Source organism: Drosophila ficusphila, unplaced genomic scaffold, assembly GCF_018152265.1.
Source record: "Drosophila ficusphila isolate 14025-0441.05 unplaced genomic scaffold, ASM1815226v1 contig_412, whole genome shotgun sequence".
In the NCBI taxonomy this organism is placed as follows: domain Eukaryota; kingdom Metazoa; phylum Arthropoda; class Insecta; order Diptera; family Drosophilidae; genus Drosophila; species Drosophila ficusphila.
The window spans coordinates 4,523,876-4,548,934 of NW_025064326.1; the positions used below are offsets into that span (position 1 = coordinate 4,523,876).

At 42.2% G+C, this 25,059-nt stretch overlaps 1 protein-coding gene across 2 annotated transcripts in view; it reads left to right on the plus strand.

The window, feature by feature from the left end:
* The window catches only part of LOC108101267, a 46,614-nt gene extending 30,550 nt beyond the window's left edge, over window positions 1-16,064 (plus strand). For both annotated transcript variants that reach the window (XM_017205553.2, XM_017205554.2), the window contains 9 exons: window positions 3,050-3,103; window positions 5,213-5,270; window positions 5,338-6,843; window positions 6,926-7,009; window positions 7,501-8,134; window positions 8,456-8,677; window positions 8,738-8,935; window positions 8,993-9,159; window positions 9,547-16,064. In XM_017205553.2, coding sequence (XP_017061042.1) covers window positions 3,050-3,103; window positions 5,213-5,270; window positions 5,338-6,843; window positions 6,926-7,009; window positions 7,501-8,134; window positions 8,456-8,677; window positions 8,738-8,935; window positions 8,993-9,159; window positions 9,547-10,087 — 3,464 coding nt within the window. In that variant the 3' untranslated portion in view covers window positions 10,088-16,064. The remainder of the gene's footprint in view (window positions 1-3,049; window positions 3,104-5,212; window positions 5,271-5,337; window positions 6,844-6,925; window positions 7,010-7,500; window positions 8,135-8,455; window positions 8,678-8,737; window positions 8,936-8,992; window positions 9,160-9,546) is intronic.
* The last annotated feature ends 8,995 nt before the right edge of the window (window positions 16,065-25,059 follow it).

Below are 25,059 nucleotides of genomic sequence, written 5' to 3' on the forward strand. Positions count from 1 at the left end.
CATCTCAGTGGCAACTAAAAAAACGAGTCAATGCAAAAAAAAAAGAAAGGGAAGAGAGACACTTTCCCTGTTCGAAGGGGATTTTGTTGGCGTAAAAGCTTTTAGTCGCAGGATGCCTCCTATTTTTATTGCCGCACTCGATGGTCGGCGAGCATTTGCATGGTTCAACAAGGGCGTTAAAATGGCCTATGAAAACGGCACGTAACGTTGCGCATACGCCGCGTAGCCTTATCAGTGGGAGGAAAAAAAGGAGGTGAAAAACAGGAAGGGAAGACAGGGAAAATCGGAAAAACAATGCAGCTTACCTGGCCATGAGCTCGCATATTTATGAGGCCAGACTGCGGAGCTCTGATCCCCCGGGTTGATTGGTCTCTTCAAGCTCTTATTGCAAACAGGGAAACCAGGAAAAGCAGGGAAACCAGGGAAAACAGGAAAACCAGGAAAATAGCTAGGAATAGCCATCACAATTAGAACGTTCACTTGCGGCAAAATTGCCTGGCCATCTCATTTAATTAGTTTCTATTTTCGCGCTCGGTCTTCTAATATCGCTGGTCGTTCGGCATTCAGGTCACGTCTCTGTTGGCCTATTGATAAATAGACAGACGGCCTCTGTCGCCACAGTTATCGACTCTTTTCCCACTTTTCCGCTTTCCCAGAGAAACAGGACTCTCGGCCAAAAGGAGACAAAGTGAGCGTTTATGGTGCTTGCTCTGCTCACGGAGTGCACTTCAATCTGTCGACTCGACAATGCCGAGAGCACAAAGGCGATGGCAGGGACTCCATATGGCCAAACAATGTAGCCACTCGACTAACGACTAACTACACGGAGAATAAAAATCAAGTTTATCGCACTTAAGCCAAGAGTCATTAAGAACTTTATAGTCGACTTGAATGGCAAGTGTCTGAGTGAAAAACGAAAGAGGTTTTTGGGTGCGAATTAAATGGGTTTTTTACTTTTTTACTTTTATAACTTTTATCAGGATGAGATAGAATCTTCATTTTCTATGTATTTTATTTTCGCTTTCAACATTAAAATGCTCTTTAATTCTTTTAGCAGTTTTTACACGACTTTAGTTCATTATATATTGCAGAAACGCACTGCTACTTTTTCCCTTTCGTCTGATAAATTTGTCACTAAATTCTTGTCCCTCTTCAAGCAAACTCTTTTCTAACTGAGTTACTTAATCTCCTTAACTTCTTATCGCCAATGGACCGGGACCCTTGGTCCGCTGAGATTAATATTCGCTGCCCTTTTCGCCCGGGCTGCAATTATTCAGCAATTAAAAACAAAACAGCCCGAGATGCGGCATTTGCGGCATGGTGGCAGCGGAGGTTTTGTGGCAGCAAAATGAAATTACTTTGGCTTAATTAATGGCCAACGAATGTCGAAGCGTCGTCGTCGTCGCTCTTTTCGGCTGTCACAGGCCAAAGTTAAAGCCAGGCAAAGACCACGAAAACTGTTGACAACAAAGTTCCAAAGTGACGCCATTTTGGGCGTGGGTGGCAGGACTCGCAGCACAGGACTCGCAGGACGTGCGTTACACACGATGCTCTGCAAAAGAGGAAAGTGGAAAGTGGAGGGGGAAGGGGTAACTTTTCACTGGCAAATTCCCCATTGCGATGCGGGCCTCCTTGTTGACGTCACACACACGGAGAAACAGAAACGCTAACAGACATTTGACTAACGGCCAACGAGGATATATTCGGGCATCCTTCGGGGCAGGAATTTGTAGTTGTCTCCGTATGTGTGAGAGTGTGTGCGGGTGTGTGTGTGTTGGCCATGTGCGACATGCTCATAAAAAGCGTTTATTTAGCCAAGAGTCAGGCAAGCGACACATGACACCGCCAGGAAAAATAGCAGAGAATTCACAAGATGACGATGGGGCTCTCCTCTTTCTTTTTTTCTTTTTTTTTATACCCTTGCAGAGCAAAAGGGTATTATAATTTCAGTCAGAAGTTTGCAACGCAGTGAAGGAGACACCTTAGACCCCATAAAGTATATATATTCTTGATCAGCATCACCATCTGAATCGAAAAATGTATGTACGTCTGTCCGTCTGTCCGTCGGTCCGTCGGTCCGTCTGTCCGTCTGTCTGTTTCTATGCAAACTAGTCTCTCAGTTTTAAAGCTATCTTGCTGAAACTTTCCCAAAAGGTGTGTAGTTATTGCACGCAGTATATAAGTCGGAACGAGCCGGATCGGCCGACTATATCGGATAGCTCCAATACGAGAGAATGAAATAAAAAATTCTCACTCCGTTGTTTTTGATCAGATCGACTTGATTTCTTCCAGATGACGTTTTCTAACTACTATTGAATTCCGGTTTAAATTTTATCAAAATCGGATAACTCTATCATATAGCTGCCATAGGAGAGATCGAAAAATATATATAGAATTAATGGAAATAAATTGATAGCATCGTTGTTTTTTATCCCACGAGCATGATTTTTTGAGTATCAAGTTTTTTAACTAGCCTTGATTTATAAAAAAATTTCATAAAAATCGGACAACTATATCATATAGTTGCCATAGGAAAGATCGAAAAATCTATATAGAATTAACAGAAATAAAATGATAACATCGTTATTTCTTATAAGAAAATCATGATTTTTTTGAATATAGAGTTTTCTAACGACTCTTGAATAGGAAATAAAATTTCATCAAAATCGGACAACTATATCATATAGCGGCCATATGAACAATAGTCAGAAATATGGAAAACTAATAGAAAAGTCGTCGTAGCTTCGATGTTCTATTTGATGTTCTATTTGATGACTGCAAGGTATATAAGCTTCGGCTTGCCGAAGCTAGCTTCCTTCCTTTTTTTTTTTTTTTTTTTTTTTTTTTTGGCTCTTTCGGGATTGGGGTGTCGAGAGTCTGCTTAGCGACGTAATGCTGATTTGGCTCTTACCACATCATTATGTCTCAACTGAAAGCCGCCTGCTCGGCTTTCCACCACTTACCCGCTCATAATGGCGTCGGTTAAACAACTCTTTCATGTACTAACCAAAGACTTTCCCCCTCTCACGCTTTTTTTATTTTCTTGCAGGCTGCCAGTTTGTTAGGACGCTATGCATACCGCACTCCGAGGTCTGCTACGATGGTGAGTAGATAAGCGATAAGACGGCGACACCCAGTTAAGACGGACTTAAGGCCCAGATTGTGGCCATCGGCGGGTTGTTTGCAAACAACAGAAACAGAGAAAACAAAGGCGGCCCAAGTTCGTGGAAATTCAATTTGCCCGCCAGCAAACGGGATTAGCAGGATAGTTTCGCAGCAAAAGCCTAAGTCCTCCCCCCTGAATTCGTGGCTTTAAGTACGCTAAATGGAAGTGAACGTTTACTTCATTAGTTTTTCATTCGAAGGGGGTTTAATAATCCGTCAGGGAAAGTTCTCCAAGGGCATTAACTTTGCTAATGGGTTGTCAAAAAATAAAACTATATTTTAGGGCTTAAGCATGCAGAATGAGGAAAAGTTTCAGTTTTTAGTTCGATAATAATGAGTTTAAATATTCAGCTAAAAACTAGTTGCAAAACTTTTATTTGAAATTCATATTTAAATTTAATTTTGGCTTTTTATTTGAATAGCTGAATAAGCAAAAGTTAATGATAATCAAAAGTTAACAAACATTTTGGGTTTTTATTTGAACACCAGGAAGCCCCATAAAACCTATTCGAAAATGTAAATTTTGTTGATATTAGTTTAGTTGAGGTAAAACTAATTATGACTACAGAAACTTATTTACTGAAAATTAAGTCTGGGAAAACTTCTAGCTCCTGGTTTGTAGTTCAAAAAGCCTGAAGCCCTTAATAAACTATTATTTGCACTGAAAATGTTTCGAAATATACTCTGTAGAATAAATAGAAAGCCATCCTGACTTTAATTGCTTTAAGCACTCCGAATCCGAATCTAAGCCAAAAGAAAAGCTTTCACTGTCGATTTCCGCCGCCATTACCCACTTTTGCTGCCGAAATGCATCTCGAGACAAAACCATTTTGTGGGTCAGAGGACACGGAGTTGTGTGACTCGACACAACGGAGCAGGGAAACCAAAAACTCAGAAGCCGGAGAAGGAGAAGCTGGATCCGAACTCTGGCCCCTGGCATATAATTCGTATTTGCAGGGCTCTTCAATCCCGGGCAGAGTTCACGCCGAAACAAAGTGGGACAAAACTAGGAGGAGAGGAGGGTGAAGTGGGGGAAGTGGACTCCAGATGGGTGTCGACTGGCAGTGCATTATCGAGAACACACTCAATTACTTATGTAAGCACAACGAGCTGAGAAGGAAAAGGGAGCCTGAAAACGGAGGCAGGAACAATTGGAAAAGCAGCTGCAACGCCAGCTGGGAAAACGCTGCGAAAAATGGCGAAAATTGCACTGAAATGGTTGACCTCAAAAGGGGCGTGTAGGGGGGCGTTTCTCCCACCCACACATACTCGTATGCACAACCCAGACTTGCCACTGCAGTTTCAGTCGCCGCAGTCACGGTTCCGTCCGCATGAGAAGCATTTACATTATGCAAATTACGCCGAGACAAGCCACAAGGATATGCATTTAAATGGTCGTAAATCACAATGAAAACAAAAGGTGCTGATGGCAGAAATTCGGGGAAGAGGACACTCTACTCTACTTTATGAAAAACCATTGTAAGATGGCCGGCATTAATGCATTTACATGCCCTATTAATATCGGGACTTATAATAACAATAGCGCAAAAAAGTGAGAGAGCTCGCAATTACCCGTGAATATTCGGCAAAGGCAATTAAAGGAGTGCAGGATGACCATATAAGAGGGCAGACAATGATACTATATAGACAGATAATATGGAAAAATTGTTATTGAGAAGTCAGGATTAAAGGACATTTAAACCGTGCTGATCGAAATATTATGGTTCATTCGAAATTATGGTTTTCCTATTCAAATATAAAGTTTATTTTCCTTAGGAGAAAATGTTTTTTTTTAATAACCCAACATTTTTGAACAGTTTTCAACTAACAATTTAAAGGGGAAATAAGTTTGAGTTTCTCAGTAAACTTTCTTTGGCAAAAAAGTTTAAAAGAACATAAAAACCAATAAACAAAGTAAATGGTACTTTTAAGCAGAGAGTAAAAAAACCAGCAGTTGCTCAAGATAAATACAAGGAAGGAAAACTTTGAATACCACTGGCTTAACTCCAACTAACTCGCTTTATTTTATTTTAAATCCAAATTGCAGACAACATATTCGGCAAGTGCATCCCAACCACCGGTGTCGACGTTGAGGACATTGAGAAGTAATGACCCCACAGTAGATCCCCAAATAAAATCCCACTTAACATTCTTGTTTCTCCATACTTAAAGGACACCTCTCTCCGAGGAGCAGTCCCGTGTGCTGGCCACCATGCTGGAGGAGCTCCAGGGCGCCGGCCTAGGCTGGGACCACCCGTACGTCCAATGCCGCATCCAGGGATCCCTCTTCTCGCTCCAGCGGCAGCAGCAGCTGCCACCGAACCTGTGCGCCAACCTGGCGCCTGCTCCGCCGGAGTTCGGGGATCCGGCCAGTGCGATGGCCTACGTGCGATTCACGCCGCCGGAACCGGAAGCCGAGCTCGACTACTACGAGCAGCCGGCGCAGTTCTATCCCGCCCTGAGGAAGAAGCAGGTGCGGCAGGATGCGATTGCGGATGCGGAGGCGGATGTGGAGGATATGTACCTGAACCGGATGCTGCAGGACCGCCGGCGGCTGAGGCACGATCCTTCGGAGTTGGAGCACTTCGGGAAGATGGACAACCACGGGCAGAGCGACCAACTGGACGCGCCGAGCATCATGGATACCTTTCTGGACACCGAGCGCCAGCGGATCGAGCGGGAGCAGCAGATGGCGGCCGGGGAGCAGAACGCGGAGCGGAATCGCCAGGAGCTCTACCAGATCCTGGCAGCCTCCGAGCCGGATCCGCAGCCCTACCAGCGGAATCAGCAGAACGCCATGGACCAGCTGGAGGCGATGGTGGAGCAGCAGCAGCAGCGGGAGCGGCAGCTCAAGGAGCAGCAGGAGCAGGCCAAGCAGCCGGTCTACGTGCCACCCGAAGAGGTGAACGAGTCCAGTGAGCTCTACTTCCCGGACAACTTTGCGCCCTTCAAGCGGACGAGGAGTCGCGGATCGGGAGGATCCTTGGGTGCTGAGCAAGTGGAGGAGGTGCAGCCCAAGCGATCCTTCTTCCGCGAACTGGCCGATGAGCAGGGATTGGTGCAGGAGCCGCCTTTGAACTTCCACCACGCGGAATCCGATCTAGAAACCACTCCCGAGCTGGCCAAGCGACGTCCTGCGGCCTTCAGGCAGCCGGATCCCTATGACGCGGACCTGCAGCAGCGGGAACTGGCTTTCGAGTCGGGACTGCTGCGCAACTCACTCACTCCCCTCGAGGAGGAGGCCATGCTGGCCTCCAACAGCTTCCCAAGGCAGTCGAAGAGCCAGCGCGTCTACACCGAAGGCGGGCTGCTCCTGATGCCGCAGGATGCCCAGGATCTCGATGGGATGCAGGCCGACGAGCCGGAGAGCGTGAAGCAGTCCCTTCTGGCCAACATGCTGGGCTTCGCCCGCCACGAGCGTCTGGATGTGAAGAAGCCGGGTCCTCTTCTGGGACCCCCATCCCCGGGCTCCTCGGAGCTGAGCAACCAACTGGAGACGGAGAAGGCTCGCCGACTGGAGGAGAACGGCAACAAGGAGGTCCTGCCCGCCCACATCAAGGGCAACGCCGAGGACGACGCGCACAAGAAGAAGAAGGTGATGAAGCAGCAGCACTCGGCCGAGGATCATGCGCCGCACACCGTAGACACTGAATACGTGCATGTGTTCGTCAAGAACCCGTGAGTCCTTTTTTTACTAGCTAACTAATAATTACTTAATAATTACTTAATTTATTAATTTAATATATTTCATTCGTTGCAGAATTGACAGTTGGAACGATGGGCAGCGCATCATGAAGGAGCTGGAGCAAATACTACACATGCAGGGATACTTTTCTTATTTAACGTGAGTGTTAATAAGTTTTAATTGGTTTTAGTATATTGGATATAATTATTCGTTCGTTAGAGAATTAAAATACAAACTTTTAGGCGCATGACACATTAAAATCGGATTAAAATCAGAAAAGTACTTGGAAAGTAGTGAATTTTTGTCCTATGTTGGCAAATCCATTTTTTTGGAAATCAGAAAAAGGGTTAGTCATAAAAACTGCAAAAATTTGACCCAAAAATATTAAATAAACTAATGATGCAGTTTGTTAGAGAATAAAACTACAATTTTATAGAATTATGCTACTTAAATATTGGATCATAATCAAAAAAGTTATGGCCTTAGAAGTCCAGGGTTTTTTCTCACTTTTTGGCAAACCCATTTTTCGGAAATTAGGAAAGGAGTTAGGTCATAAAAACTGCAAGCTCTTAGAGGTATATAACCTCGAACCTCGCTTGGTTTAGTTATATATTATTAAAGGTTTTATTTTCTATTCCAATCTCATGCAGCGTTCAACAACACGAAGTGAGCTTCCGGGTGAACTCGAATAACCCCGAGCGCAAGACGGCCGGCGATGTGGCACGGATAATCAACGAGAACCGCGGCGTGAAGAACAACATCCAGCGGCGCGTCGGGTTCTACGTGCTGCACGCCGGCGTGGGCGACGTGATCAAGGACCTGCAGGACCCGAGTGTCTCCTCCTCGCGGATCGAGCTGGCCGAGCAGGGGCCCGATGTGACCCACATCATGGCCTACATGTTCGCCGGCGCGGGAGCGGCCGCCGTGATCGTGATCTTCGTCACCCTGATCCTGATCAAGCGGCACGACCGCAAGCGGGACAAGCTGGGCGGCCTGCAGTCGGGCATCGCCGGTGCGGAGACCTGCAGCAAGGACTACCAGGAGCTCTGCCGCGCCAGGATGGCCGGCAAATCAGGAGGAGGAGGAGGTGGCGGCGGCAGCGGTGGCAATTCGGGCAGCGGCGCCGCCGGCGGAGGGTCAAACGAACCGGCGCAAAGCGGCAGGATTACATCGCTGAGCAAGGAGAACGAGGGCCGGCCGCCCTCCTCGCGATCGAGCACCTCGTCCTGGAGCGAGGAGCCGGCGTTGACGAACATGGACATCTCAACCGGCCACATGGTGCTGGTGAGTAATCCAAACAACTTTATATAGGATATAGAGTGGTGGAACATAAATAGAATATCTACAAATAAATAAATTTTATTGTATTAACACTTCTATCCATAAAATCAATTTTAAAATAATTAGTAATAATAATACCAAAGCTAATGATTCTTAAGATACATATTTTATTAAAGAGCAGGAAACTATCGTTTTATTTACTTAATTTTAAACGGGAAGGAATCTACTTATCCTTTTCGTCTATTTTATGTGGATGTTGGCTGTCTTAGTTCTTTAATACCATAGCTTGTATGGAATTAATTATTTTTAAAAACTTTCTTGCAGTCTTACATGGAGGACCACTTGCGGAACAAGGGACGCCTGCAGCGGGAATGGGAGGCTCTGTGCCGCTATGAGGCGGAGCCAAGTGCTCGGGAGGCCGCTTCCCAGCCGCAGTGCGCGGGTCTGAACCGACCCGGAGCTCCCTTGCCCTACGACCATTCGCGAGTGGTGCTGAACCACCTGGCAAACGCCGAGGGACTCGACTATGTAAACGCATCAACGATTGTGAGTAGAGATTCCTTTTAAGAGAAGGAAATATATCGAATATAATGTGAACCTTTCCAGACCGATCACGATCCTCGAGCACCAGCTTATGTGGCCGCCCAGGGTCCTCTGCCCTCAACTTTGGCTCACTTCTGGCAGATGATCTGGGAGCAGGGAGCCGTCGTCATCGTGGCTCTCTGCCGCCTGCAGGAGAATGGCGAGGTGGCCTGTGCGCGCTATTGGCCGGAAGAAGGTGCCGAGGTCTATCACATCTATGAGGTAAGTTTCCAGGGGGTTCTTAAATGCTAAATATTATAGAAATAATTTCCATTTCAGGTTCACCTAGTTAGCGAACACATTTGGTGTGACGATTACCTCGTACGTTCTTTCTACCTGAAGAATCTGCGCACCAGCGAAACCAGAACGGTCACCCAGTTCCACTTCCTCTCCTGGCCCCACATGGGTGTTCCCGCCCAGGCAAAGGCTCTGCTCGACTTCAGGCGGTAAGTAACTCTATAAAATAAAATATTCAAGACAAGAAAGCAAGCTTATAAAACCTGGGAGTCATCAAATATAATATATCGAACCAACAACATAATGTTTAAACAACATCAAAGCTATGTCAATTTTTCTATTAAGTTTCTACTATATATTTTCGTCGATTGTTCATATGATAGTTATATGCTATAGTCTTCCCATTTTTATGAAATTTAATTTGAGAGCAATTAGAAAATAATTAAATTACAATTAAATTGCATTCAATCAAATAGATTGTCTTCTCTGTTTTTCACAACTATACTTTGTTGCAAAAATAGTTTAAAATATGGACAAAATTGCAAAAATATTTTTATCTTATGATTTAATTTTGTTACTTTTTTTATGCTCCTCAGGAAGGTGAACAAATCGTACCGCGGACGACGCTCCTGCCCGATTGTGGTGCACGGAAGTGCCGGCGCCGGAAGAACGGGTGCCTACATCCTGTTGGACCTGGTCCTCGAGCGGATGAACAAGGGAGCGCGGGAGATCGACATCGCGGCCACCTTGGAGCACCTGCGCGACCAGCGGGCGGGAGTGGTGGCCACGCGGCAGCAGTTCGAGTTCGTCCTGATGGCGGTGGCCGAGGAGGTGCACGCCATCCTGAAGGCTCTGCCGGCGAACACCTCCGGCGAGAAGCGGGAGCTGGACAAGGATCCCGTGATTAGCGGTGGCAACACCGGAAGCAACACCACCACAGCAACCACCGCAACCAAGGAGCCGCTCAAGGAGGACAAGGCGCAGGAGGCCGCCGAGGAGGAGGTGCCCACCAGCAGCTCCAAGGCGGCCAAAAAGGAGAAGGAGCGGGAGAGGGAGGAGCAGGCGAAGCAGGCCAAGGACACCAAGGCCGCGGAGCCGAGGACGCCAGCCAAGCCGACGAAGCAGGCGAAGAAGTGAGCCACTCCGATCCGGGATTAGATCGTATTGGATCGGATCGGAATGGGTTAGGATCAGGTTAATGATTGTTGCAGCGTTTCGGGGGTCTTTCCTTAGTTCGTTATAGTTAGGAAATCGCATTCAGTTCGAAGGTATTATTTGGCGTGAGCACTTGGAAGGTTCGAAAAAGGCTTCACGAGAATGTCAGTGGAAGGATTTATTACGCATATTCGTTTGTCTACACCGCGCCATCGAGCACAATTGCCGTGGGGATGGATTCTGGATCCTCCGGGACTTGCCACGCTGCCCCGATCTGCACCAGCCCGTGTGACGGAGTGCGTCCGAGTCGGGGGATGCGGGTCCCGCGGCATTGTGTGGCGCTAGCAACTATAGAAACGCACGATATATACATTATACCTACATATAGCGTATCTGAGTGTTAATGGATATACAAGAAATATTTACATACATACTTATACTTATATACATGTCTAGCTGTTAAGCATTGAATTCAATTATGAGGCATTTTACTTACTCGTACTCGTACATTTATCGATATCGATGTTGGCATTAGACTTAAACTCCAATCGATGTGCTTAAAAAACCAGCAAACGAACGACAACAATCGCTGAACGGTATACATATGCCAAGCCAGACAGAACAGCAGACAGGAACACTAACACCACAGAGATAAACTACAACTCAGACCTATCTACACTGCAAGAAAAAGCCCACTCAAAGACACATACATATTCAAGAGACAGACATATACGAGAAAAACAAAAAAACGCAGAGAAGGAATGCAAAATTTGTACCTAACAACAAAGTTCTATTTACAACATGGAGGGGAAAGTTTAGTGAGGAAGCAACCTATTGATGTGTATGACAATTAATTATACAAGGATATAGTCACGTTTAAAATTATATTTGTATACAATATACATATATTATATTATATTATTCATATACAATATGGTGAATGTCATTATCTACTTAGCCAACCAACAACACGTACTCGAACTTGATCGAGTCGAGTATTGTTTTACCAGACCATATGTATGTGTGCGAAGTCAAGAAATTGTTCAGTTATCAGTCGCTCCTAACATAGGCTACACCTTTTACCCTTCGCAGTTGATTATATCATATTATACGAATATATATATTACCGCATTAGTAGGTAATCGTCAGAGGAACGGCACCGCAGCACCTTCGCCTGTCCGCCCATCGATCCGCCGGCATTAATATTACCTGTATTATTATATAGTACTCCCACGAACAACTTGAGGCAGCTAGAGTTAGCCGGGGGATCCGAGGGGGTCACGGGGAGGGGCGGGAGCTGCGGTGCGGTTAGCAGTATGTGCAACACGCAAGCTACGAACATCACAAGAGAAAAAAGAAACAGAAAAAACCAAAAAAAAATACAAGGATGTAATGGCCCCAGAATTACATCCTTAACAGCCTGGAAGAACATCTCCAGGGATCAGAACTCCACTCAGGCACGACCTTGAACGAATCAAACGGACAAACAGGAATCGGACCACGCAGATATATCTAATAAATCACACGGTAATATGCCGTCGACAGACCGCATCACACTGGACACTAAACACCCCAGGATCGAGCACAAAGATACAGTGACAAAGCTACAGTGATCAGATACAATTACCGATTAAGGCACCCGATTAGAAAAAAATAAGAAAAACCCAAAAATACAAACGAAATACGCTCAGATTGAAGATGACGTAAGTGCAAATGCTGCAAATTAGCACAGAAATATTACAAAAAAAAAATATCAAATAAATAATATCCAACCGTTTTACGTAGCAGTTGAACTTAAGCTAATGAAAATGATTTATCGTAGTTCGAAATATTCCAAGACGACAAAGATAAGATACATTTCAGCTAACTTTAAGCGACAAAACAAAAACGTGAATTATTATCTCGACGCAACTCTTATTTGTTAACATTTCCTTTGTTCGACACTACACTACAACTAAAAGCAAATGAGAAATCAATATTACAATAACTGTGGCAAGTCCGAACAACAACTTGGGGCTTGCGAAAAATACGAGGAGAATTATTAACGTGGTAGAAAAAACAAAAACAAGCAAATTAACAAAAATATGAGAATAGTTAAACTTAATTGTTTTAGAGCAAAATATTTAGTAGTGAGTTTTTCGATTGTTTTTCGAGTAATTGAAGCAACGTTTTTTCAAAGTTATTAAAATACAACTACGACAATTTCAATTCAAATGTTCTTCGACGAAAATACAAATTAAATAAGTGTACTAACAAGCAACGTAATGTATCGTATTATAGTCAATCGCATATAAAGGCAATTATTGATGTATATTTCGACATAACCATATGCATAAAAAAAGTGTTAATGATTAACGAGGAAGAAACAACAACCATGCGTAGAAAACTGAAGGGAACTTACATATAATATAATATAATATAACTAATTATAAAGCTAATGCATAAATGTCTAACGGACTTTTCCATTAAATATACATATATTAATATATAAATGTAATGTGTCAAAGTACCCGATATGAAGGGTTAGCTACACAAAAATCAAGCATTTCATCATGTCCCCCAATCTATTTTCTTTGATGGTGTAACATAGATATACAAAAACTAAAACCTATATCTGAATTATTGTTTATTAGGCAAGAGGAAGCAGAAGAAGAATACATCTAAATGAGAACCACACGAGGACAGAATTTAACCTGTAGTTTGCCACAAAACTGAAGGTGGACAAAAGGATGCTGGCCTTCATTTGGCTTTTAACTTGCGACGGGGCAGGTCAATCGGATCGAGGAAAATAGTGAGGAGATAAGGAGAATATGACCTACCATAGACCGACCTACTGACTCAACGAACCCAGAACGAGGCATACAAAATGGTTTGAGTTCCTAAAGCAACATAACCCGACCACCAAGATGAGGACTGACCCAAGGACCCAAGACTTGAGACCCGAGAACTGGCTGTATATACGCACATCTTAACCGGACCAGCAGCTAAACCTGACCTTGACTTCGACCCCAGACAGATACAGATACAAGATACAGATACAAATACTAACGGCAAACTGGAGCTGACCGATTGGACGGAATTTAGACTTAGGCCTACACAATGAGATTCAACAAACGCAGATCGCAGTGCGGCTCGATCCTGAGCTCCTCCCCCAAGGTTAAAGGTCAAATGAGCGGGACAGATCCGCAAATAAAGAGGTCTTGAGAAGACGAACACTAACTAACCAACTTATCAGACAGGAAGCCAAACTTGAAATCTCAACGTTCTCGATTTTTTGTTGTTGAAGGATTGAGTTTGGTGACCGCGGACGATAATATACAAATACAAATAAATACAAAAACACAATACAGGCTCCAATAAAACGTGGGAAATATTTGAAGCATTGATCAGCATGCAAAGCAAAATGCAATTATTGCTGTCAAATTCAATTAATTATGGAGTAAGCTAACTAAAAAGAATATAATACGAGCAGGCTTTCATACATTTTTGGAAAACCAAAACAAAGTATCTGATTAAGTGAGGCGTTTAGCGGATAAGTGAGTCATAAATAAAATCGATGTGTATACAATATGCTACAAACCAGAATATATATCTATTTAGCCACTTGGCAAAGATTTGTGTTATTAAGCAAAAGATGACGAAAAAAAACAAGAAAACCAAAAAAAAAGGTAAAAACCAGCAAAAAATTATGCTGGCTGAGGCCATTAATATCTAAATGTACTAAAACTGATAAAAGCAAACAAGTTAAAGGACTTCTGAACATGAGTCAAAAAATAAAATACACCGAACACAAGATACACTCGAAGAAAAGAACATGGAGCATACCTATTAAAGGTTTTTTGTGCAAAACTAATTAACCTACGCAATTTAAGTGTTTTAAACATACATATTTACATTAAACATGCTACAATTATTTATGAGCATTATATAGCAACATGTATACCTACATAAATATATATATATATAAATGTTATTAACCGATTTGAATTTATGAAGAACGAGGAAGGATATGCATACCTATATCTAAAGTATCGCGCCATTGTGTAATATGCGCTACAAATACAAGTTGACAAAAAAATCACAAAACATATTATATTCTGCTGCATGTGTAAATTATATGAATGTAAATTAAACGATACCAAAAACTGAAAAATGCGAACACTTTTCGATGATAAACAGCAGGCAGAAGAAGAAGAAGAGAAGATGAAGAAGATGATGATGATCCGGTAATAATTACGATTACAATTATAATACAACAAAATCGAATGATAATAAAGAGACCCTAAATACAACTCCGCTTACCAGTAATATAAACCAACAAAACCACTAGCAAAAGTAAGACGATGCCGAGCGAAGCAAACAAAACCTGTCGAAGGAACACAGAACTTTTCGTTTCCCCTGTACCCTTTATCCCTGTACCCCATACCCAGTGTTCACTGTCTGTGTCTAAGATTGTAGAAACTAAAGGCTTCGGCGCCAAAATAGCTTACCTGTCATAGAGACCATCTTGCCTGCAGCAAGTTGGCCCTCTAAAACATCACTGTAACGAAACACCAATCACAACTTAACAGTTCACGAAGGTACTGTAACTTACATTAATCTGTAGAGTTGCTTATCGGAAGTAATATAGAGTTAATCTAACCATAGAACACCTAGCATACCTAGCATACCTAGCATACTTAGCACATATGCACGCTTTCCCATTCAGTCCTCTCAACACGCATGATTTCGCATTAATCCACCTTTATTTATTATATACTTCAACTTATTTAATTATACTTATAGATTCTTATGCTAGATGCATGGCCCCACCTCTCCGAAAACTGATTTCCGAGACATCCAGTAGTCACGTTCCCCTTTCAAACAGAACACAAGCGGTACTTGTATGCCTGAATACACCTACACAATATAATTGTTACTTTCAGCAAATGGTTGTCTTTAGATTATAATTCGAACAAAGCAAATTTGGCAAGTCACCCAAAGCTTCCAAGCGGGACTTTGTAGGGTCAATAGCCCAGTGCACCCAAAAGCGTCTATTCGATTTTAGCATATACACTTTTCCATTTAAATTGTTCATTGGCGTTAAATAACAAACCCACTAGGTAAGCATTTTCAATCTCAACCGAGAAAGAAGTAAGTAAATATTCGCCAAAAAATATAATCAGAGTGTAATGGGCTTTGCACTTTTCTTTTTCGCATTTTGTAAGCCAAATGCACTGGGAGAAAGATTTTTGATCACAAGACACTAAGCTACTGCTAAGCTAATTGCAATACCTAATCAAATAACCAACATTTAACCACTCTAAACACACTAAAATGTTGAACGTAAATATTCAATACACAAAAAGCTTGTTAAAAACAACCCCAGAGACAACAAAAATTAATAAATTAAAGGCAAAAAAAAAAAAAAAAAAACAGAAAGTGCAAGCGGTTTTTTCATAAAATTTTTTCATTCGAGATTAAAGAAAATATGCACACCAAAAAAATGTTTGTTCCTTGAAACATAATTATATTGACATAACCATAATTTACCCACACAAACAATATGGAAAATATAAATACTCAACAATTCAAATTAACCACCAGAGAAAGATGAAATCAAGAAAAAAATCAGAGATATTTTCAAACTACACTGGAAGATAAACTTTTTCGTCTCATTAGAGAATTGGCTTTACATTTTGAAGTTATTCGATCTCAGCAGAGACTAAAAATTCAACTAAAAATGCAAAGGCAAGCGGTTTTTAGACAATGTTTAAAAACGATGCACTGAGAGATTTTTTCGTCTCACTTAAGAGACCCGGCTTCTAAGCTAAAAAAAATATTCAATAAATAACCACAAATTAACCACACTTAAAATGTGCAACATTATATACATACTCAAATGTTTATTCAATGATTCTATGTGTGTAAAGCATTAAAAATCAAAAAAAAAAAAAAATTAGAATGAGGCAACTCAAAACATGATAGTTTTATTCCTGTGTGGTGAAGTGAAAAACAAAAAACCAAATTCAAATTTAAATTTAAATAGTCATTTCAGGCGGCAGAACCTACCCCAAAAGACCGAGAATCCCGACCTAGAACAACTACACTGCCCCAAAGTAGACAATCATTAGAAGCACGATTTTGTTATGTTTGAGTCTTTTCGGCCTGAGTTCCACCCCTCTTTTTTTTTCTTTTGCGATTTTCCCTATTGCAGAACGCCGAAATATGTACTGGTGAAACCATCCGAGAACAATGGCCAGCGGCGAATAGAATTTAATCGGGTCACAGCCAATTTTATATGCCGGCAACTCTGAGGGCAGCGACGCGACGCCTCAAATGAAAAATGGGAAAAAAAAACAAAAAATAACAGCAACAACAAAGTAAATAACAAAATAAAAGGTGGTTCGGTGGTTCGGTGGTGCGTGTGCTGTATGCTCTTGCGCTGAGTTTTCGATTTCATTCACTTTTTGGCACACCACATCATCGCCGGCTGTCGACGTTTCTGTTCGCCTGGTAGAAATGTCGGAACATTTCTTTGAAATGCCGCAATGAAAGGAAAAAAAGTGAAAAAAGCCGCCGTAGCACAGCGCTTTGATGATTTTCCGCTTGTGCCGCCGCCACCACTACCAATACCAATACCAACAGCAGTGCCCAGTGCCGCCTCTACCACTTCCACAACCATTGCCACTCGCCATGCCACTTCCACTTCCTCCGCTCTGATGATGATGTTTGCCGGTGTTTGGCCATGGCGGGCATATCAATTTAGGGGAGTGGCATGCGTGACGCTTAAGCGAACGAGATTATAGACTCCTATCCCCTGCCGATCCTCCATCCCCGATTCCCGTTCCTTGTTCCCCGATCCTCGATCTCGATGCCCGCGATTCCAGATCCCAGATCCGCTTCCCTCCCGTTTTTTGTTGCCTGGTCGAAAGGCGGCGTTTCCTTTGTTGTCGCTTGCAGCGCAATTGGGCGTTGCCTAACATTAACAGGAGCAGAAGGCGGCGCAGGAGCAGGCGCTGCAGCAGGGAGCAGGAGCAGGAGTCGGGGTCACCACAGCCAGGGGAACAGCCTCCTCCTCCTCCTGCTCCTCCACAACCACAGACGAATCAACCACCAGGCCAGGAATCACTGGCCGTTTGGCTTGCAGCCGTTGGTTTTTAATGAAAACAACAATCTAAGAGCCATTACGTGGACCGCCCTGACTTGGCCGCAGCGTAAAGTGCACTCTTAACCCATTTCCGATCGCTGCCAGACAGTGTGGGAATTTCGGCTTCGTTTGTTTACTTATGGGTAACAGTGAGTAGAAAGCTGAATGGGTCCTTTGCTCATGAAGCCTTCGTAATGATACATTTTTTACAAAATTCAAAGATGTATCTTTAAAATATTTTTTTTCCTTCTCAAAATTTTTACCTAGTTTATAGAAACTTAAAAATAGTTTCACACTTTTAGTAGATATTTTTTTACGTTTTGCCTGCTAACTTTTAAGACCATCGGTGACCAGCGGGTTAAAGCCATTTCATATTGGACATTTATTACTTGCAGACCATTACTAAAGAGAGCCAATAAGGCAATAAGTTTTAGTAACCTGCCAAAAATAATACAAGTTATATGTATAAATCAACGGTTCAGACATATTTACTACAAATTTTTCTTATTTTGAGATACTAGCTTAAATCAAAACTATAAAGTTTGTTAATATCTTTCGAATTATTTTCCAGTGATGCCAATTTTCCCTCTGAAAAAAGTTTGTATATACAATTAAGCAACTCTACAGATATTTTACATGATGATCTACACAACTTCTACAGGCTTGAAAAGTATTTTACACAATTTTACAGATACGGCGAATTGAGAAATCCTTATTGGTTTAAGTAAAAATGTTGTATTTCCTTACAAACAATAAAGACAATAGGTTCAAAATTTCATAAAAATCTGAAAAAATAATTAAAAATATAATATAAAGAGATAAAAGCTAGTATACAACTAATTCGATATCTAAAGAAAGGAAATCAATTCGCCCGCCCGCAATCAACTAACAAAATTGTAGCAAAGGTGGCGTTTAACGCTTTTACAAACCAAATCTAGATGTCTCACATACAAAAAAAATTACAGTTGGAATCCGAAAAGAAGGTGTTGCAATTACCTAAATTTCTGGGCATTAAGTATTGCCTGTATCTAGATAAAAAATTAAAATTATTTGTTCCAATTTTTAATAGAAACATAAAATTTGCCTATTTGGTATACCTGTTTGCAAGATTGTAGGTTCAAGAGAGCATTCTTCAAATATTTCTTTTCAGAAAAAGCAAGTATGCAAATTTCCCTCTGAAGTTTTTGTATTCAAGGGGTTAATTTACTGATCCAGATTTCAAGATTTCTTCAGGTTTGATCTGTTCAGAATTAAAAATATCCATTTCTAACAACAGCTACAATCAGGAAAAGCTTCTAAACCAATTTAACATTATTTTACTTTAAAATTTATGCCGAAAAACGCTTCAATAGTACCAAATACCGGAAAAGTCACGTGTGTGAATTGAAAAATTAAATTAATTCTCAAAATTGAATAAATTACGCGAATTACGTAGCAGGCGAACAGGAACGGCTGGCGAGCAGCAGCAGAAACAGAAACAGAAGCAGGAGCAAAAACGGAGGCAGCTGGGAAAACCGCTTAGGAGCACTCACATCGACATCCACAGCCACATCCACATTCTGCGCCACTCTCACTCTCGCACACACATTCGCCCCGGGAAATGCTTTTCCTCCAAAAAGTCAAAAAGTATTAAGTACGTGGAAGAAGAAGCAGCAGCGGCGGCAGCAGCAGACGCAGACGACACACTCGAGCAGATGAGGAGAAAAGCGGAAAAGCGGAGTGAGAGAGAGCGAGCTATCGAGCGGCCATAAAACATTTTCACATTTTCCACCGCCATCGCCGATGGCGAGGGGTGGTTTCTTGAGGGGGTTGCAACTGGATGTCACACTATCGGAAAATGCGAGGGGAAAAAGAGACAGGGAGAGAGAGAGATAGAGATATGTGTGGAGAATCATCAAAGGTTTGCCGCAGCGGCTTTTCCGCCTTTGTGGCAAATCCTCAAAGGAATTTTCCGATATTTGTAGCAGGCAACCAGCAGCCAGCAGCAGGAAAACTTGACCAAAGAAAAACCAAACACACACTCAACCCCGAACATCGAATTTTCCGACGATTTCGTTTACTTTTTGTTTTTCTCTTTTTTTTTGCGCGCGCGCTCGGCCAGAGAAAATTCGCTTTTCATATGTGGATGGCAAACACAGACGAACACGGGCACACGTAAATTATCGATGGGAAGCTGCTGGCTGACGTCGATCCATTTGGCAAGCGATTTGTGTGAGCTTTTCCCCGCCATTTCCCGACCTGTGCTTTTCCCGGTGTCGTCGAGCGGCTTGTAATAGTTTCGGCCCGGCCATAAAGCAATAGGCGGCGTTTTACGAGCTGGCAAAAAAGCCTTCGAGTCGCCACCAAATTTGGTCGAACATTAAAAATCTCATTAATGTGGCAAACAAAAAAGGCCTGACATAAACACGCGCATAAACATAAAATTTGATGAATAAAAAAGCGGGCCCTCGCATAAATTTAGCGAAATAATAGAATCGTTTATTGGGACGAGCGATGATGGGATTAGATTCGAAATAAAAGAATTATGTGGGAGGACTTAAAGCAATACTTAAACTGTTTTATGGGGCTCGGAAACTCAATAATATTTTACCTTGAAATGGGTTTAAGAATATAATTGAGAAATTTAAGAGATGAACGGTTAAAAATTAGCAAAGTTGTGCACTCAAGAAAAGAAATTTGGGCACCTGTCAGTAAGTCTTCAAAACTTAGGTATTTAAAAATTCCTTAACTTGATAAAGGGTAAGCAAACTTCTTCATCATCAATTATAACCTCGTCTCCCATTACCGCATTGGCTGTTGAAATGAAATAATGCCAATAGCACCATCTGGTCCATAACGTAACCCCGACAAACTATATTTGGCACACTCGCGTGTCTGGATGCGAAGTAAAGTGTAAGGGGTTTAGGTGCTAAAATCATCATTGAGTTCGCTAAACCATTTGGCGCGTGCTCAAACTGCTGTGAGTTGGAAAAAAAATCATTTGGTTAAATTTGCTTTGTTTAGTCTGCGATGTGCGAGTGTTTTTTGTTTATCCCCTCTCCATTTTTGGCATTTCAAACAAATGTTGCAATCGGTGTTTGTTTTTGGTTAGCCAACCAGCTGGTGGGAGATTATTCCACTGTGTTTTCCTTTCGATCTTTGCAGACAGCGAGGCGTCAAAAATGTCTGTGTAAAATGCTTGAAACGTGCTCATTACTAGCCTTGAAAAGCAAATAATAAACTTAAACTTATATATATTTGTTAGTCTGCAATTTATATTTTATTTTTTTACAGAACTTATTGCAGATAGCAATTCAAATAAGAGCTGTTAATATACTTAACTTGGTCCCAAAATAAACTACCTCAAATTGGCACTTGTTTTAAGCACCCCAAGAGCAGCGAAATTCAATAAATATCAATAAAAATATTTACAGAGCAGGGCGCGATCATCAAAAGCGGTTGAGCCGCCTCAGAAGAATTCTGGTTTCCAGATCCAAGCTCCAGCGGAGTGAGAACCGCCGGGGAGCAATAACGGTAATCATATTAACTAAGCGGGCGAAAAGTTTAATTAAATTGCCCAAAAAGACGACGAAGGAAGTGATGGACTTAAAAAGGGGAAACGGGGGCGAACTGGTTGCGGATGCACTGCGGCGATTATAAAATATGCCAACTGCTCGACAACAATGTGAAACGCCAAAAAGGAATTTTGCTTGAAGGCAACAGCAGTTGCAAGTACAACCGGAACATCGTCAGTAACAATAACTACACAGAAAAAAATATCCAAGAAAATATTGTAAGATATATGCAGAAATAAAGTTACAAATATATTTATCACAAATTCCAAGAAAATGATTGTGCCTTGAGTCCAATTAGTTATTGTAAAATACTTGTTTTATGATCTAGTAAATTTTTCATATATTTTTCTCAGTGCTCAAGAGCATTCACAATGCTTGCAATTAGCCGGCATGAATGGCAGGAAGTTTGGGGAGCTGCGGCAGAAGCGACCTTGCAATGTCGCAACGATGATGAGCCGAGTCGTTGGCTGCCTCTTAACTTTGCCGCCATTTGTCTGCTTGGCTTGGTAACTGGCAACTGGCAAAACCAACTGGCAACAACTAACTGTTAACTGGGCCTAGACCTGGGCTCGGCCCACCACCCCCAACTGCATTCCGACATGCGATGCGAGAGGCAAATCTAACTGCATGTTGCATGCCACTCCGAGACAAACCGCCTCCGCGTTCCCTTCCATAAAATAGTGTCTAATCATAATGCAATTTTAGTCGGGCTAACAGGCCTTAGCCATGGGCTGCCTGCAGATTTAGCTAATGTGTCGAGCACTAATTACTTGGGACACACTTTGGGGCTTTGGGGCTAATGCCGAACGAACTGCGGTGCTGCGGAAATCCGAGGTGACCTGCGGAACAATGGATTCAATTACGACGGAATTAATTGGAAACGGTGTAAGGGAGCAATGTTAGCAAACGAGGCTGGAATGGCTAAATAAGCTGAATATTTTGTAGCATTACTTAAGCAGATTTATGCAGGAACAAGATTGCTCATTTTATAGCTTATGAAAAATGAATTCTAGTTTTGAGTTACTTGAGTTGTGATAAAAATGTATTATAAAAAGTTTTAATATCTTCGTGGGAATGCTTCCACCTGAAACTATCAATCTACCAACAGATGTCGGTCCACATGCTAGAAACTTAAGCCAAACGATTCTAACTGCTCAACTCTATTGTTCGCATATGTTGGCAATTTAATTTATTGAATAAATCTATTTGCGCAGGCGCGTCGTCTCAAATCGAATGGCAAACTAGGAACAGTTGTGTGGGATGCGATCTGTGATGCAACCCTCGTATCCTGACAGAAATAACGCCCCTAAGCAACTGGTAGAGAGTCAGATCCTCCCTCTTCAAAGATAATAACAGTTGGTCAGCCACACGTACTTTATCACAGCGGATCTGCCCGATTGTATCTAGCCTTCTAATGAATTACGGCACACTTTTTAATTAGTTGCATGTTTATACAATAATTTTGATGATTCCCGGGAACTCATGGAGATAGAAACAGAGATACAGACCGTCAGCTGTTGAGTTCTGAAGAGTCTGCGCGGGGTGTTAACTATAATGAAGCCACCCTGTGGTGGTGTTTAATTGTTTGGAAGAAACCTTCGTGGAGGTACCACTCTTTGAAGAATCGAGTGTGTCTGGCTGAACAACGAATTGTGAACAATAGCTGCAGATTAAACTGGAAGTTTTTATAATTGGATTATGGTGTACATTGATATGCTTCTTGAAGGCCCATAAGCGTGATGAATCAAACTCTAAGGCGATGATTCCATTTTATATTTTGAATCGTTTTATTATTTTTAAATAATTATAAAATAAAAACTTGGAAATAAAATTTGGAAAGTGGTTGTATCATAAAAGATGTTTAATTAAACTTCAACCATTCACTTGATTAATCACAATTGTCGATATTATTTAAGGTGCTGAAAAGTCCCCTTTATTATTCACAGAAAATTCTTTGAGCCCACCTTTTCGAATATTCAATGAGTTTGAAAATAGCATGCCAGCTCTCGGTTAATCAAAGTATTTAAATTGGCGCCGCACTTTGTCTATGTGTCAAGGCAATCGGAATTACATCTAAAAGTCGGACCCGCAATTGGCCAACTCGTTTGCCTACGCACAGTGCTCGGTCCAGATTACAATTGCCATGCAATTGCAATTCGAATGATTAGGAGGAGGAAAAAAGCTGAAATTACAAATGTATCTGCAGCTGCAGCAGTTTTTGTCGCACTTTTTCCGCTAAACTTGCCATTGTGGCAAGAGTGCTTTGTGTCGCTCGGTTTTTTATTTAATTGCAGCCTCTGGGGGACGCCGACGATGCTGGCACTCAAGTGCACACTTCCTGTCATTTACATTAACAAAGTATTTTCTGCTAGTTTTTATTTATTTTCACAACGCACTCAATGGGTTCTCGAAAGCATGCGCCATTGTTCGAATCGTAACGGGGCCTCTGAATTGAAACGGGGTTGGAGATTGAGGATCCGGAGATTGAGTCCCATTAGCAGTTCCTAAAAGGGTACACAGAAAAAAATAAGGCTTAATAAAAATAACTTGCAAGAAATAATATCATAAACAGTAGGGCTTGAAGAAATGTATGTTTATTTTGTTGAAAGCTTCAGTCCAAGAATTGTTTTGTATACTCGTATGTAAAATACAATGTCTAAACCAAAAAAAACATTAATAGTTTATAACCATAATTGGTTTTTTAGGGTTGTTAAATAAAATATTAAATAATTTTCTGTTGCTTCTATACAAATTTAATATTATCAAATGTACACAATATTTGTTGAATTAATAATAGAAACACACATAATCCTGCATAACTTAAAATTCATATTTTTTTTACGTGTCAGCGGTTGCGTCTGCGCGTGACGCACGTGGTTCAACGGGGGTTCGGTGGTGCGTAGGGGTTGGGACCCGAATGGGGTTGTTTCTTACCCGCAGCACTGCCAGCTTCGGTGGATTGTTTGCCTCGCCTGCATTGTGCCCCTCGCTTGTGCCTGCCACACGCATTCTTGACCCAAAATCCAAGACCCAAGACCCGAATGCCAGCTGCAGCTGCACCAGCAACTCCTTGGCCAAAGATCAGTGGCGTGTCAAATGGCCAACCACCAGCTGTTGCCATCCCACTAAATCAAAACCAGGCGAAGAGCAAACAATTGGAAATGGGAAAATCATCCTAGAACTATTGTCCTGCCGACGACATATGTGCAGCTTCACAGTTGACTTGGAAGCAATTAGCAGGACTCGCACCCTCGCTCAACTTCCACTTTCCACTTTCCGCCCATGCAAATGAGTTAAGAGAATGTTGATTACCAATTCAACCCACTGCCAAGCCCTGTTTTCCCTTGGGTTACCACCGCGTTGGCAGCTGGTTTTCAGGTCCAGGATATTTATACTCTTAGTATCCCTTTTTGTGGGCCACTTTTGTCAACAATTTGTTTCTCGTTTTTTTTACTTTTCATGCGGGGTGTTACATGTGACTGAACTTGGAGTAAAGTTTTACTCTATATTCTGGTATTGATATTGCTGGCATTTTCTTTGAACCTAAATAGTTTTCTGTTCTCTTTTTTTCGAGTCATCGATCAATTCTTTGTCTGCCTTCCCTTATATCACACAATGTTGTGGCTTGCGTGATTAATTGCCATGTCTGCGGCTATTATTGCGAGTCCTGCTGTTGCCATTTCTGCTGCTCGTCTGGCATTTGCAAAAAGGATGCAGCTTTCTCGGGACGAGGCGGATCACAATGCCAATCCCAATCCCGAGTAATTGCCAACGGATGGCGTCTGTGGCTCTCCGCCAACAGCTGCTACAATCACGCAGTCTGCCGACCTGCAACCGAATAAGCAAATATTAAAAACCACTTAGAGCGACGCGTGGCGAGCAATTAAAGTAAACACCGAGCATCGGTAAATCCTTTTAGCACTATGCCCTATAATTGCAATATGAGATGCCACTCGAGGCACCCTGCCACATTATCCTTTTCTAGGCAGCCACCCCTTTCCCCTGCACTTTATTATTTATTAGTATGTTCCCCTTTTGTTTGACCAAACTGGGAGTTGCCATGGCAAATCCCTCGAATTCTATGTCTGCGCATGCGCGACGGAAAGTGGCAGCTGTGAACTGTGCGCCTTGGACTAAATGACCTCCAGGTCGATGGCTTTGTAATCCTGCGGAAGTTGATTTTATCACGTGTGTCCATTAGTTACCTTTGGGTAACCTGGAGTCCGGCTGCTGGGTTCAAAGTTCAGCCTCAGAACGCAAAGGAAACCGAA